The sequence below is a fragment of the Hemitrygon akajei genome, unplaced genomic scaffold, assembly GCF_048418815.1.
Source record: "Hemitrygon akajei unplaced genomic scaffold, sHemAka1.3 Scf000041, whole genome shotgun sequence".
Classification (NCBI taxonomy): domain Eukaryota; kingdom Metazoa; phylum Chordata; class Chondrichthyes; order Myliobatiformes; family Dasyatidae; genus Hemitrygon; species Hemitrygon akajei.
The window spans coordinates 8396791-8412891 of NW_027331927.1; the positions used below are offsets into that span (position 1 = coordinate 8396791).

Below are 16101 nucleotides of genomic sequence, written 5' to 3' on the forward strand. Positions count from 1 at the left end.
TAGAGAATGGGCTTAAAAGTGGCCGATGCAATTTAATGCAAACAAGTGCAAGATGTTGAACTTTGGAAGGACCAAGGAGGGTAGATCTTACAGAGCAACCGGTAGGGCACTGAATAGTGTGGTAGAACAGAGTGATCTGGGAATACTGGTAATTAACTCATTGAAAGTGGCGGCAAATGTGCTCAAGTTGCAGATCTGAAAGAAAGTTTCATAGAGTATTAACCTTCATAAATGAAAATATTGTATACAGTAGCTGGGATATGATGTTTTATAAGACGTTGGTGAGGCTTAATTACTATATTATATGTAGTTCTGCTCACCTACCTACAGGACAGACGGAAATAAGTTTGAAAGAGTACACAACACAAAAAAAAAAACAAGGATGCTGCCGGGACTGGAAGACCTAAGTTATAAGAAAAGAGTGAACGGATTAGAACTTCATTCATTGGAACGTGAAAGACTGAGGGGATATTTGACAGGTGTACACAATTACATGGGGTACAGATAGGATAAATGCAATCAGGCATTTTGTACTGAGGTAAAGAGGTACTACGATAGGAGGTTATCAGTAAAGGGTGAAATTTGAAAAGTTCAAGGGGTACAAAGTTGAAACTCGTTGATTCAGAGGGTACTAAGGGTGTGAAACTAGCTAGCAGCGCAAGCAGTACAAGCGGTTAAGAGAAGTCTGGATAGATACATGAATGATAAGAGTATAGAGCGCCATGGCGTGGTGATGGTCAATGGGAATAGGTAGTTAGGTAGTCCAGCATGGAAACAGTTAGGTCAACCGCCTGTTTCTGTGCTGTACTTTTCTATGACTATGACAAGTCAGCCACACATTGTTTGGGAACTTACGGAGACAAGACCAGATGTGGTTACAATCTGACATTTTAATATTCAGCCTGGATTAATGAGATGAGATGAATCTGCCCAACGGTACAGACAAGATTTGAAATTTGTTTCATAATGAATGCCTGTTCAAAGTCCAGATATGCAGCAACTGCTCTTAAATCACACTGATAAATACAGCAGGTGTGAGATGAAAAAGTGTCGTTGAATCTGTGGTTCCCAGTGCTCCCCACCTTAACAGCTGAAACCAGATCTGCGAGAGACAAATCAGAGATCAAAGTCTCCATTCCAAAGTCGATCTCCTAAAATATGCAGGACATTAATGTTGATCACTATTCCTTCTGATACCAGCAGATCAGTGACAATACACGAACTGCACTCACCTCATTTTCTTCTCTACTGAAATGTCTCTCCTCTGTCAACATCAAACTGATTATCTCAACCTTTTCTTCAATCGCTTGTTTGAGTCTGTCTCTGTAGAACTTTGTCAGTTGGTACAGTCGATATTCCTCCCCCTCTGCTAGGAGGTCAGAGATTGTAAACTCTGGCTCTGTGAATATAAAAAGGAAAGTGCAGTCTTGAACTCAAATATCCCTTGTCTCCACCGCTGACACCAAATTCAACAAAAAAAATATGACTTAAGCCTGCCTGCAGACACAAAAATGGATCTATTCCCAATCTCCAAAACTGGTCTTAAAACCTACCGAACAATGCTATAGGCATTACATTAATAGAAGGACCACATTTGAAGCAAACTAGTCTATCGCCTATCTGACCCACTCACCTATTTCAATTCTGGGTGGGCAATAAATGTTGGGACAGTCGGTAATATTCGCTTCCCAGAGATACTCTCTCCATCCTGGTGAATACATTTCTCTTGAATCACATCCTGGAAATACTCTTATCTGGACAACTGTGTTTCCTCCAATACACATACTGGAAATCCTCAGAGCAGGTAGTACATTTCCTATAGTGGGGTAATGGTTGCCTCACTGCACCACATGTACCACACCCACACATTCCCCCTCTCCTCTGTCCAAACTTCCAACAAGGTCTCACCTTTACCCTCATCCCTGCCACATTCTGCGAACCCATCGCCCTCATATTTCACTCACCCGCACCTTGTTGGGGACTTGACAATTCCATGTTTAATGAGCTTTCGAGCAGACAGGCGGTTGCCTCACTTGTGCTGGTTCCAGGGTCCTGATCGGTGTCTCTGACGTAACTGTCTCTGGGCTGACAGGCAGTCGCCTCACTTGTGCCGGTTCCAGGGTCCTGACCAGTGTCTCTGACGTCACTGTCTCTGGGCTGACAGACAGTTGCCTCACTTGTGCCGGTTCCAGGGTCCTGATCGGTGTCTCTGACGTCACTGTCTCCGGGCTGAATTTGCTCCTCCTCCTCTGCGGCCGGATCGCATTCCACTGGGACATCGCTCTCAATCTGACCCTGCTTCGGTACCTTGCTTCCCGTGTCCCAATCATCTTTCCCCGATGATCCGCCTGGTAAAAGCCTCGTCAGTACTTTCCGTACTCGTTTCGATTTCCTACCTGAAATAAGTGATGAATTGCAGGTTATACGATTATGATTTAGAGATGAGCTAAACTGATTCAGATTGCAATGGAGCCGAAACTCTCTCTGACCAGATTTGGAGTGGGACTGTGCTGGTTACTGTGAACCGTACATCCTGCCAGGTGACCACCCCAATAAGCCGGTGACTTGACACATTCACTCCCAGTAAAATAACAGGATAGACACAGTAATGCTAATCACTGAATTTACAGCATTTCAACACACGGATGACCACGGGATTTTAGTGCAACGGTGTCCGGTGATACTGGGAAATTAATTTAAAATTTGACGTCAAACTTACCAGCCTGTAATTTCTCGGATTACTTTTAGATCCTTTTTTAAACAATGGAACAACATGAGCTTTCCTCCAATCCTACGGCACCTTACCCATAGATACCGACATTTTAAATGTATCTGCCAGGGCCCCTGCAATTTCAGCACTAGTCTCGTTCAAGATCCGAGGGAACACCCTGTCAGGTCCTGGACATTTATCTACTCTGATTTGCCTCAAGATAACAAGCACCTCCTCCTCGTCAATCTGTATAGGTTAGATGAACTCACTACTTGGCTGTCTTATTTCAATTGACTTCATGCCAGTTTCCTTTGTAAATAGAAACGCAAAAAAGCATATTTAAGATCTCCCCCACTTCTTTGGGTTCCATACATAGCCGACCACTCTGATCTTCAAGAGAACTAATTTTATCCCTTGCTATCCTTTTGCTCCTAATATACCTGTAGAAGCTCTTAGGATTATCCTTCACCCTGACTGCCAAAGCAACCTCATGTCTACCGTTAGCCCTCCTGATTTCTTTCCTAAGTATTTTCTTACTCTTTTTATACTCCTCAAACATCTTTTTTACTCCCTGTTGCCCATACATGTTAAACATCTCTCTCTTCTTCTTTATCAGAGTTCCAATATCCCTTGAGAACCAAGGTTTCTTATTCTTATTCATTTTGCCTTTAACCCCGATTGGAACATATAAACTCTGCACTCTCAAACTTTCTCCATTGAAGGCCTCCCACTTACCAATCACATCATTGCTAGAGTATAACCTGTCCCGATCTACGCTTTTTAGATCCTTTCTCATTTCATCAAATTTGGCTTTTTTTCCAGTTTAGAACTTCATCCCGAGGACCAGATCTATCTTTATCCATGATCAAGTTGAAATTAATGACGTTATGATCACTGGAACCAAAGTGTTCCCCTACACACTCTTCCGTCACCTGTCCTAAATCGTTTCCTAGTAGGAGATCTAATATTGCATCCTCTCTAGTTGGTACCTCTATATATTGATTTAGAAAACTTTCCTGAACACATTTTACAAACTCCAACCCATCTAGACCTTTAACAGTATGGGAGTCCCAAGCAATATGTGGAAAATTATAATCCCCTACTATCACAACTTTATGTTTCCTGCAGTTGTCTGTTATCTCTCTGCAGATTTGCTCCTCCAATTCTTGCTGACTATTGGGTGGTCTATAATACAACCCTATTAATGTGGTCATACCTTTCCTGTTTCTCATCTCTACCCATATGGCCTCGGTAGACAAGCCCTCTAATCTGTCCTGACGAAGCACTACTGTAATAATTTCCCTGACTAGCAAAGCCACCCCTCCACCCTTCATCCCTCTGCCTCTATCACGTCTGAAACATCGAAATCCTGGAACATTAAGCTGACAGTCCTGCCCCTCCTGTAGCCAAGTTACAGTAATGGCTATGATGTCATAATTCCATGTGTCAATCCACACCCTCAGCTTATCTGCCTTTCCCACAATACACCTTGCATTGAAATAGACACACCTCAGAAGATTATTACCACCTTATAAGACTCTTTCTGACTTTGCATGAACTTTTAACATCATTTATTTTCACCCTTATTATCTGTCCTGGAACTCTGGTCCTATAGAATGGGCATGATTAAACTGGAACAAGTTTAGTGGCGAATGACCAGTATGGTGCTGGCCTAGGGTGTTGGCTTTTCTGTTATATGGTTCGCCTAGGACAGTTTGTCCTGGATAATGGGAGCTGGAAGGGTGACCTTGCACACGTACAGAAAATAATCAGGGTGTAGATAGGGTCGACGGCCACAGTGTTTTTGCCAGGTTAGGGGAGTCTATGTCTTGAGGGCAGAAATTTAAAAGAGACCGATGGGGCATTTTTTCACGTGGTGGGTGTTGCGTATAAATTACTTGCAGTCAGAGGAGGCTGTAAACAGAAATAAAATTACAAAGTTGAGAGGATGTGTGCAGGCAAAAAGGATAGAAGAAGTCCATAAAGGGAATTTGGGAAAAGCTGTGGCAAAAGTGAGCAAGCTCAAAAGACATTTAGATCAGCATGAATTAGCTGGGCCAAAGGACATGTTCCCAGGCTGAAATCTCTGTTTCATTCCACCTGGACTCACCGAGTTGACACAATCACAATTCCTACAGGAGACAGGGACAATTGGTCATTGGTTATAACAGGATTCCCGTCAAAGATCCCGGGAATTTTTAAATCCAGGCAGCAGATAGGGAAATATTGAGAACTCACTTTCACTATTTGTCCACAGCCCAGACATGGATTAGGGTATTAAAACACCCAAGCAGACCGCACATTTATCTACAATGAGCTGTCTTCTGTTCTTCAACCATTCCCAACTCCGGCAACGTTCTCGGCTCGGCTATAGAAAACAGATTTCGGAAACTCTCCTCATCTTCTTTCCGCAGCAGCCGAGAAAACCAGGAGAGAGTTGATAGCTGCCCTTCCAAAACCTGAAATGCTCTGTTATCATGCAATCTCTGAATTCCTGGGAATGCTCCTGCTTTCCGGTTCTGAATTTTATAAATGAAACTTGAGAGATATCTTACACATCAGGGCCAGTCAAGAGGTGAAGCAGAAACTGACCCTGGACTTTTACATAACCCACAAGCCCGCTGTTGCATTACTGTGTTTCACTCACAGCCACCTGATTCAGGAGACCCTGTTCCTTTCACTCAGGTGAAGCTTTGCATGGTGAGCGGAGTGATTCGACCATCACCGGTGTCAGGTCCCTGAGCTGGAACTGTTAGATCGATCAATGACTCAAGGCCGCTTTACCAGTGGGATCAATGGCCCAGCTTGATGAAAATTTTCTGTGCCCAGTTAATAAGTTTCTTCATCTGTACTAGTGTGCGCCAACCGGACAGAAGTTTAATTATAAAGATCCCAATGATCATACCTCTATCCATTTTGATTGTGACTGACGATTGTTGATTGTCGTCTTCTTGTTTACATTCCGATCCCGGTGCAAGACAGCTCCACCTGCTGCTGATGCCCTGAATTACAAACAAGCAGACTGTGAGTCAGAGAGAGTACGATTACAGTACTTTGCAAATATAACAGTATCGCCATCCCCTGTATCACAGCATCCGTTGGCTTAGGGACAGAACATTCCCTGTTAATATCAACTACCACACCATGTCTATACATCTGCCCGGTGCGTCTACCGATAGAATCACAGAGCACAGATACAGGCCTTTCAGCCCAATGGGACAATGCTGACCACAGTGCTCATCGAGATGGTCGCAATTCCCTGTGATGGGTTTATTTCCCTACTGGCCTCTTCTTTCCATCTACATATTGTTACGGACTCAGCAACAATAAATATATGAGTGAGGCAGGGTTTTGATAACAAATAAAACGTTTATTAAAACACTGAAAAACAAACCCACAAAAGTAAACAAATCACTAACTTAACCGGAAATCAGCTGCTGTGCGGCAGCTTAAACAGTTCTTAAAGCAATGAAGCTTAAACAGTTCTTAAAGCGATGTTGCAAAAACCGTTCTTCAAAGTAGTATTGCAAAAGTTCAAAATGCTTACAGTCCATTTAAGGGAGAGACTTTTTAAACGATTTAAATTCTCTTTCACGTCGTCTTGCTTCAGTTCCAAATCGAACTTTTCCCACAAAGAATTTAGGAAGAATGAAATGGCTTAAGGGCACTGACCTTTTCTTTACAAAACTGCTCTCAATCCTTTCTGCTATTCACAGGGATTAACATGGGTACAGTCAACGAATTCCTTCCGAATGAGGATCAAACAAGGTCGAACCCGTTTCACCGTCGAAATAGACTCTCGTCGATCTTTTAATTCCCGAACTCCGATCTTCACTCTCCACTGATTCTCAACTAGCAGTATTATAAAGGAACTGCTGGCAATGACCTTTTAAACTTTAGGCATTAGATAAAACTCCAATTTTCAACTAAACTGCGTCATAATACTAAATCACGCAGTGGCATGAAGTCAGCATGGCAAATCCAGCCACGAACTGTTCCTCCTCACAGGGAGGGGTCCTCCTTTTATACCCTGTAAAAAAAACCTGTCACATGACCTCTACTGGCAGGGAAATGACGTCACTCCACCATCACAAGACCATTACCTCAAGTCCACTATAGCTTCAACACCTGTCACGCGACATGTACACCACTGTCACGTGTCACGGGTACGTAACAATATTCAAACTGTTTCTGGAATTATACAATTGTGCCTGCCTCGTCCACTTCCTCTGGCAGGTCCCTCCACATATTGACCAGCCTCTACATGAAAACATTGCTGCTCGGGTTGGCTTTGCAATCTATTTACCACTCCTCTGCCCATTTAGATCCCCTACAAGCTACGATAATCTTCACTGTGAACGCCATCTATTAATTTTGTGCAATCTGCGAACTTACTGGTCAAGTCTTGTACATTCACAACCAAATGTTTGTAAAATTATAACTGTTCTGGAGCCTGGTGTTGCGCGTCCTGAGGCACCTGTACCTTCTACCTGATGGCAGAAGAGATAAAAGTGCATCGCCTGGGCGTTGAGGATATTTGATGATGGATGCTGCTTTTCTACAACAACATTTCATGCAGATGTGCTGAATGGTTGGGAGAGATTTACCCGTGACATGCTGGACCAAATCCAATACCTTCTACAGGATTTTCTGTTCAAAGCCATTGGTACTTCTTGACCAGTCCATAATGCAGCCAATCAATAGACTATCCACCACACATCTATGGAGGTTTGCCAAGGTTTTTGATGTCATACCGTATATCCACAGTCTCTGGAGGAAGTAGAGGCGCTGTTGTACTTTCTTCATAATTATATTTATATTATGGGTCCGGGACAGAACCTCTGAGAGTGAAACCCAAAAAATTAAAGTTACTGACCCCCTCCAACACTGATTCTCCAATGAGTACTGGCTCAGGGACCTCGGGCTTCCCGCTCCTGAATTCTACATTCAGTTTTTTGGTCGTATTGATATTGAGTGAGAGGTTGTTGTTATTACACCACTCAGCCAAGTTTTCAGTCTCCCCCCTGTATGCTGATTCACCACCCCTTTTGACAGAGTCCACAACAAAGGTATCATCAGCAAGCATATATAGATAAATAGATAGATAGATACGTTATTCATCCCCATGGGGAAATTCAACTTTTTTCCAATGTCCCATACACTTGTTGTAGCAAAACTAATTACATACAGTACTTAACTCAGTAAAAAATATGATATGCATCTAAATCACTATCTCAAAAAGCATTAATAATAACTTTTAAAAAGTTATGGTGGTGGAGCTGTACTTAGCCACACAGTCACAGGTGTAAAGCGAGTAGAACAGGGAGCTAAATACACATCCCTGTGGTGCTCCTGTGCTGATGGAGATTGTGAAGGAGATGTGTTTGCCAATCTGAACTGAGTGGGGTCTATAAGTGAGGAAATCCAGGATCAAATTGCACAAGGATGTATTGAGGTCAGGTCTTGGAGTTTGCTGAATAGTTTTGAGGGGATGGTGGTTTTAAAAGTACTCTGATAATTTTTACTTTGAACTTCCTCAGCGTCCCGTATGAGGCAAATGACATCGAGCTGCAGCTCCAGTTCCTCAACTCATTCTCTGAGGATTTGCTGCTTGGTGCACCTGGTGCAGATGTGGTTATCTGGGAGGCTGGAGATCTCCCAGAATTTCAGTAATTTCTCTTTTTTTTATCTTAAACAATGAACAAACATTGACTGATTTCACAATGCTTGTGATGTCCTGAACAGATTTTGCTGAAATGCAATGCCCATATTCACTAGTTTTCTCTTTATTCCAATACATCAATGTTGACAACATCCATCCCCAATACCTCCGCACCTCACTGTCAATTTGTTACATCTCCTCCTGAAGTTACTTGTCTCTTCACTGAGGGGCAGTGATAAGAGAATTAAAGAAAAAAACAGGCAGCACTCCTTCTTGGGCTGTTACTGAGTAATTGCTCACCGAAGATAACCGAAAAAGCAAATAACAAAGCTCTACATCATGTACTGCGAGTTTCATTATGAATAAGAGTAACGCGGCAACAGTCCATAATAATGAAATTGAAGTTGTATTGGCTCCTTTTACCCTGCCTCACGCTGCATTTAATTCAGCCTGTGCTGGTGATGTTCCCCCAGTTCACTGCCCCAGGGGCGAGGGTCCTCTCCCAATCCCGACCCCGCAGACAATCCCAACACAAAATGGAAAGGAAACTGCCGCCCATCCAGGAACAGTGAGCATGCGCAGTGATTGTTGCACCATCAGAGCAGGGGGTGGCGGGGCTGAAATGAAACCTGCAGATGCTGCAGATCTGCGGTAAAATGAGAGGGGGACACAGGATCCTGTGACTGGTGGAGTGTCTCCCGTGGCCATAAGCCAGATCCTCATTTTAATTGTGTGGGAATATCAGATAAACTGGAAATTCTGGAGGGAGGTTTAATAAAAGTGTACATATTTTTGAGTAGCTCAGAAAAATAGAAAAGACCAAATTCTCACACAAATGGGTAATATACCCAGAAACACAGGCTGCATTTCGGCAGGTTGGAAGAGTGGAATGGAGTCAGGAGAAACACATTCCCCACTTGCAACGAAAGGACATGACAGATGTAGATCTCACTGCCTTGTCCAAACGGGCGAAAGATGGGTGTGTTCCCAGCATCACCGCCTCATCCTCACCCCTCCCGAGGAGCAGAATAACAGGGGCTGAGCGTTAGCTCATCCAAGGCGGTTTGGGGTGCAGGTCCCACAACCCGGACTGACCCCGGCAGTTTCCGTCCAGGAAGCGGGGCGAAGGCCGCCAGTTCGATTGAGATAACGGGTCTCACTGCCCAGCATCAGACCTCCTCACTCGGGACTGGTCTCAATACTCACCGATGGGAAAGTTATGTCTTCACCCCGCAGTCAGTGACCCATCCCCCGGCTCCCCGCCCGGGGGACTTTTTCCGACCCCGAAACCTATTCAACAAAGAATGGAAAGGAAAACACCGCCCTTCCGGGAATGCGAGCATGCGCAATGAGCAATGCGTCATCAGAGGGGAGGACTGTGCAGGGTGGTCTGCTTTGGGATGGAGTGGCTGCAGTCAGGGTAGAGTCTTGCTGTTTAGGATTTTCATAAACAGCAGTTTTATTGATGTTAACTGGAATTGTCAGGAGGGAAAACACAGATTGCATCAGGTAACAGAACACCTCTCGTCCACAGTCTTGGCACCTGGGAAACTAAACACTTCCACAATGTCAATTCTAGGTATCCCTTCCTCTAAAAGCGACTGAATCATTCAGATCGCTGATCACTGAGAGCAATTATGGTTTGTTGGTCATTAAAGTTCGCCCTGGGTGGTTTGGATGGAGTTGATGTGGAGTTCGGGGTGTCACAGTGAAAGAACCGGACAGCCAAACGCTCTGACCTAGTGACCTCCGGCCACGGATGGTGCCGCTCAAATTATTCCTCAGATAAATTGCTAATGCAAGCAGGGAGCAACCATACTCCAAGCATCTTCAGGTTCCTGGGAACCACCATCTCTCAGGATCTGAAGTGGGAGCAGAACATCAGCTCCATCCTGAAGAAGGCCCAGCAGCGGATGTATTTCCTGCGGCTCTTGAGGAAATACGGTCTGCCTCAGGAATTGCTGCTGCAGTTCTACACTGCAGTCATTGAGTCTGTCCTGTGCCCCTCCATCATTGTGTGGTTTGGAGCCGCCACCAAGCAGGATAGAACCAGACTACAGCGCACAGTGAGGACTGCCGAGCGCATCATTGGCGCCTCCCTGCGCTCTATTGTGGACCTGTACTCTTCCAGGTTGAAGAAGAGGGCGGGGAACATCATAAAGGACTCCTCCCATCCTGCGCACGGGCTGTTTGATCTGCTTCCGTCTGGTAGGCGCTTCAGATCGCTCCAGGCTAAGACTAATAGGCATTGGAGAAGTTTTTTTCCTACTGCGGTCACTTTGCTGAACAGTTAACTGCCGGTTAACTGTCGGCTAACTATTACTTGGATTGCACTACCTGTATGTATAATCTATATTTTCATTTATATTTATCATTAGTATTGTTTTGAGCAGAGAGACAACATCTGCCGGAAGTAAATTCCTTGTATGTGCATAGGTACTTGGCGAATAAAGTCTGATCCTGATTCTGTCCCCACAACAGCCACTGGGACAGCCTGCTGGCCTAAGGTGAGTCAGTTTACTCCTTTTTTTAAAAGCCAGACATTAAAAAAATGGCAGCCATCGGTTCCCATTGTGTCCCATAGTATGATCGTGACTTGCTCTCAAAATCACTTCCTTCCCCACACCGCACTTGCAGGGCAACACTTTACCAGTGTCTGCAACAGATATACTGAAGCCTTCTTCGTCCTCGCCACTTCTGAGAAGAGAAACCCCCTATTCTCCCACTTCAATGTGTCACCCTTACGGCTCCGCCAACTCCTTGGCGAAGAAAAATGACATTCAAAAACAAGCTTGTTGGATCTTTCCCAGCAGTCAGGTAGGAAACACGTGGTGGGGTCTACGGAGGCAACTCCTGAATGACAAATGACGAAGCTCATATCCCCATTGGTTGGTATACTAATTAGGTATTTGAAATCTCCAATGAGAGGCAAGTAAATCTCACGTCACTTCACGAGACATACCGGGCACGTGCAGCCCGCTTAAATCGTCTCAACGTCAGCCCGGGAGTGTTAGTGTGACGAAGCTCCGTGAGAGGGCACGCACAGGCGGTAAGCGGGAGTGCGCGGTAGCGTAACAGGGAACGGGGAGCGCATCCTTCGGTCCCGTACCGCGCTGGCCAGATCACCGAATGAGTCATGGTCGATCTGCAACCCGCTGGCGTCCAACATTAACGTACAAATCTCAATGTATATTGTTAATCAATGCAGTGTTTCTTTCCAGTTCCACAATATAATTAATATGCTGAAGTTACATTGTCTTACACTAATTGAACTGTCAGAACTTTTCTAATTAACACAACAAATGCATAAGGAGACCACTCGGCCCTCCAAAACTGCTGATGATCTGATTTAAACTTCCGTTACGCATTCCCCCATGTTCATCTCGATAACACTTCAACCCCACTCTTTATAAAGAAACTGGGCTTTGAATGGAATCACAGGCTTTAATTTCACTGTTCAGTGAGTAGAAAGAGTTCCTAACTCCCGCGATTAACACCAGCAAAAAATAGGAAGGTGAGAGGGGGAGTGTGTGGGGGGGGTGCGGAAACTGTTGCTGCTTTTCACAGCACACAGCCAGTCCACAGCCAAACCTCTCACAGTCTCTCTGAACATTGGATATATCTTAATATCAACAGCTTCATCATCTGACCCAACACGCTGCTTCCCATCCCGAAATGATTGAGTTTAAACCGATTCCGGCAGCTCCAGCAATCCTGGCTGCAAGAGCACTTGTTCATCTCAAGGACAGATATAACCCATGGTACAGGGTCAAATGGGAACATTGCAAAACCTATTTATGCTTATTCACAGATTCATAGGTTCTGACTATTTGTTAGAAGAAAAGTGTTTGCTGACGACGGGGTATGTAAATGTAAATTATTGTTTGACATTTGCTAGTTTGGACTGAATGAAATGTGGTGCCGGGACATTTGGCTTCAAGAGGGTTTGCTCTTAGCAGAGGCTTGCACGACGATATACTCGAGGGCAAGTATATCATTGCAGCTTGCTATAGACAGAGGAGTCAATGACATGTTGCTGTAGTTCACGGTAATTCCACATTTCTGCAATCACTGGAGCAGGAAAAAACTGCGGCCTCTTATAAAGGGAGGAAATTCTCAATGCATTTTGAGATTATTGTGACCTAACACAGACAAGCAAGGAAACATCAGAACTGATAAGAGTTTCAAATGAGCAAACAATATGAGGAATGTGCGTGGCTTCACGGAGCTGATGCTGACAGCACATTAGCAGATCTGGAATGATTGCAACTGGCATAACTGGTATTTCTACGCTTATTCAGTCTCACTCCGGCTATTTCCTGCCTTCCTTGGTACAGAAATGTAATGTCTAAAGGACCAGTGTTTGAGAAAATGAGACTCACCAAACTTTCTCCTGACTGAATCAATGGAAACTCCGAGTCAGAAGGGTTCTCTCGAATTGGTGCTCTCCGTCGTCGGGCTGGTTCATTGTTGCTGTTCCCTCGTCTGCATTTGGGATTTGCTTCCAGTCGTGGACTTCTCTTCCAATAAATCTCTCACCGCAGGTCTAACTTTAACCAGAGAGATAATGAAGTATGTTACTAAAACAAACGAGAACAAAGCATTAACCTGACATTTAAATTTTGAACGCGTATGTCATGATCCGAGTGAAGAAATCTGTAACTGTCCCTCACACCTTACAAATCCTGACATGGGATACAAAGGAACACACACAAAATGCTGGAGAAACTCATCAGGCCAGGCAGCTTCTGTATGTCGACGCTACCCTCTTCCATAGATGCTGCCCGGCCTGCTCAGTTAGTCCAGCATTTTGTGTGTGTGTTGCTTGGACTTCCAGCATCTGAAGATTTCCTATTGTTTGTGATGGGATACAAGGAAGTCATCGTTCAGTCATGGAATAAGATACAAGTCACAATATATAGGAGTAGAATTAAGTGATTCGGTCATTCCAGTCTGCTCCATAATCAATCATGGAGGATTATTTTCCAACACCGTATTCTCGCTTCCCTGTTATAACACTCAACCTATTTGGCAACCCAGAACATGAATATACCCAGCGATCTCCTCCATCACTGTTTGTGGTGACAAATTCCACAGATCAAACAACCCTTGGCTGAAGTAATGTCTCTCATCTCAATTTTAAAGTGATGCTTCTTTATTCTGAGGCTGCACTCTCAGATCCCAGACTCTCCGTCTAATCCAGACACCCTCTCCATTTCCACTGCATCCGGGCTTGTTGTTATTCGGTTGGTGTAAATAATCACTCCCGTCCTAACTGCCCCCCTCCACCAACTCTAGATTTTATGGGCGGGGTTGATTTACTTTTCAGCATCTTGAGTTTCTGTTTGACTCCCACTGGCAGATAGACAGGTGACAGTGAGGGGGAATGTCCAAATGTGAATTGAATTCTGAAACCCCGGTCTATTTCTACTGGTGCAAACACAAAACCAAACATGTGAGCACAGAACAGAAATACTCGCTCAACGTCACATAAACCCGGACAACTTGATCCCCTGATTCATTTTATCTGGGTCAAGACATGTGTGGTAACCCAGGATCCAACCTCAGAGGGTCACAGCCCACACTGAGAGCCTGGCACATCTTTTCCACATCTCACACTGGGTATTCACACATCTCACATTGAAAGATTCACGCTACCAATATCCAGACACCGGAGATATCTGCTTCTGTAAAAGCACCAACGTAGACCAAAGCACAAACAATGCAAATTCCATCTTCCTGGAGCCCCCATCCCAAGATTACTTCTCAAGCACCAACTCTCCCAATGCTCTTTGCTGCCAGTAATATGCGGCAGTGTCTCAGCTAATCACAGTTCAAAAACTTACACTCCCACACCAAAGCAGGGCAGAACTGGAGCCTGGTGATCCCCTTTCTAGACGGGGATTAGCTGTAAAACATGGGTCTTGGATCACAAAGAGGGTGCTGATACATTCTAGCTTGTTCCCACAGTTACATTGAACACAGTTGTTCATTATTTTATTGTTGAGTGCAGTGCAGCCCAGGTCAATTAGCAGCCACTTTCCTCGTCGTGAAACAGGAACAAAATGTTTTAAATATAAAATTGATAATATAGCACTGGAAACTCAGTGCAGGAGATTTCATTTTGTTCTTTTGATGCAGAAATGATTGACTGACTGCAAGATGTTTGACACCCAGAACAGAATCGCACAAAAACATTCCCTACAATCTTCTTCATTCGATCCCGCACAGTAAATGCTCAAAGCATCCTCGTATCTGAGGCCACTCTCTCCCCGCTGAGAGTCAGCAACCAGAGAGCGATAAACATGTTCAACACTCTCTGCAGCTCTGGTGAGCTGTTGCCCTGGTGACGGAGGAAGAGGCTCGCAAAGATAACCGAGCGGGGAAATAACAAACTCAGTGTGACACGTTCTCGGTTTCATTGTGACAAAGATGAACAGAACATTCAGGCATTTTGTAATGGTGGTACTAAAATTCCAGTGGTTGTTTTTACCCTTTTGCGGTGCATTTAGTAAGTCTCATGGTAGTTCCTGCTTTACAACACTCTTAGCAGTGCAATTGAATATCAAAATGATCTCTTTTTATGTTTTATTGATTTCACTAAAGCATTTGACAAAGTGCAACATGGAAAATTATTTCAAGCTCTCACTTAACTAAACATTGACAGAAGGGACCAATAACGGCTTCAAAATTTATATTGGAATCAAACAGTGGCGGTAAAAATGATGATAACATAAGCAGTTGGACTAAAATTCAAAGGGGAGTTAGAGAGAGATGCGTTGCCTCACCGAAATTATTTCATATCTATACTGAAATGATACTCAGAGAAACAGAAGACCTAGATGGGATAAAAATTGGAGGAGTTTACATCAACAATATAAGATACGCAGATGATACCACCCTAATAGCAAGTGCTGCAGAAGACCTACAAATCCTCCTAGACAAAGGATACAAACAAGTACAGATTTTGGTCTAACCATCAACGGTTAAAAAAAATGTATATATGGTAATATAAAAAGAGCAGCATACTCCCAACTGCCAATTGTCCATCGGTAACCAAGAGGTTGAACAAAAGACCAGCTTTAAATACCTTGGTAGCTTTATATCACAAGATGCTAGAAGTAAAGTAGAAATAAAAAGAAGAAATGCCATTGCCAAAACCAACTTCCAAATAATGAAACCCATTTTTACCAACAGACATATTTCTATGACAACAAGGCTCAGGCTACTAAAATGCTACATCTGGTCAATCTTGCTTCCGAAACGTGGACTGTAACACTAGAACTCCAAAGAAACTTAGAAGCAACAGAAATGTGTTTTTTTTAGAAGAATGCTGAAAATATCACATAGAGATAGTTAACTAATGAGACAGTACTCCAGCGGGCCCATAAAAAAAGATCTTTAATGACAACATTAAATGAGATGAATCTTAAATTCCTGGATCATGTCATCAGAAAGGGAAAAACGGAATGCCTTACATTGTAAGGCCGTATGCCTGGGAAATGCGGAAAAGGAAGACAAAGAAGAAAATATATGGACACTGTGAAAGAACTAACAGATCTAAGTGTGCAGGATATCATTGACGCTGTGAGGGATCAGTGGATGTGGAGAGCCATGATCGCCCAAGCGTGTAACGCGCAAGGCACATGCAGAAGAAGAATCAATGCCAGTCTCTCATGTCCAGACACCCCTGTGATTAACATCACTTTATGGACAGACAATCAATCGT

General features: G+C 43.9%; 1 protein-coding gene across 4 annotated transcripts in view; it reads right to left on the reverse strand.

The window, feature by feature from the left end:
• LOC140720296 (NACHT, LRR and PYD domains-containing protein 3-like) overlaps positions 1–16101 on the reverse strand; it is a 91063-nt gene that overhangs the window by 56147 nt on the left and 18815 nt on the right. For 2 of the 4 annotated variants that reach the window (XM_073035160.1, XM_073035159.1), the window contains exons 2-5: positions 12755–12922; positions 5616–5712; positions 1965–2396; positions 1233–1399 (exon numbers count right to left, since the gene is read on the reverse strand). In XM_073035160.1, coding sequence (XP_072891261.1) covers positions 1233–1399; positions 1965–2396; positions 5616–5625 — 609 coding nt within the window. In that variant the 5' untranslated portion in view covers positions 5626–5712; positions 12755–12922. The remainder of the gene's footprint in view (positions 1–1232; positions 1400–1964; positions 2397–5615; positions 5713–12754; positions 12923–16101) is intronic. The other 2 variants (XM_073035161.1, XM_073035162.1) reach the window with 2 other exon arrangements.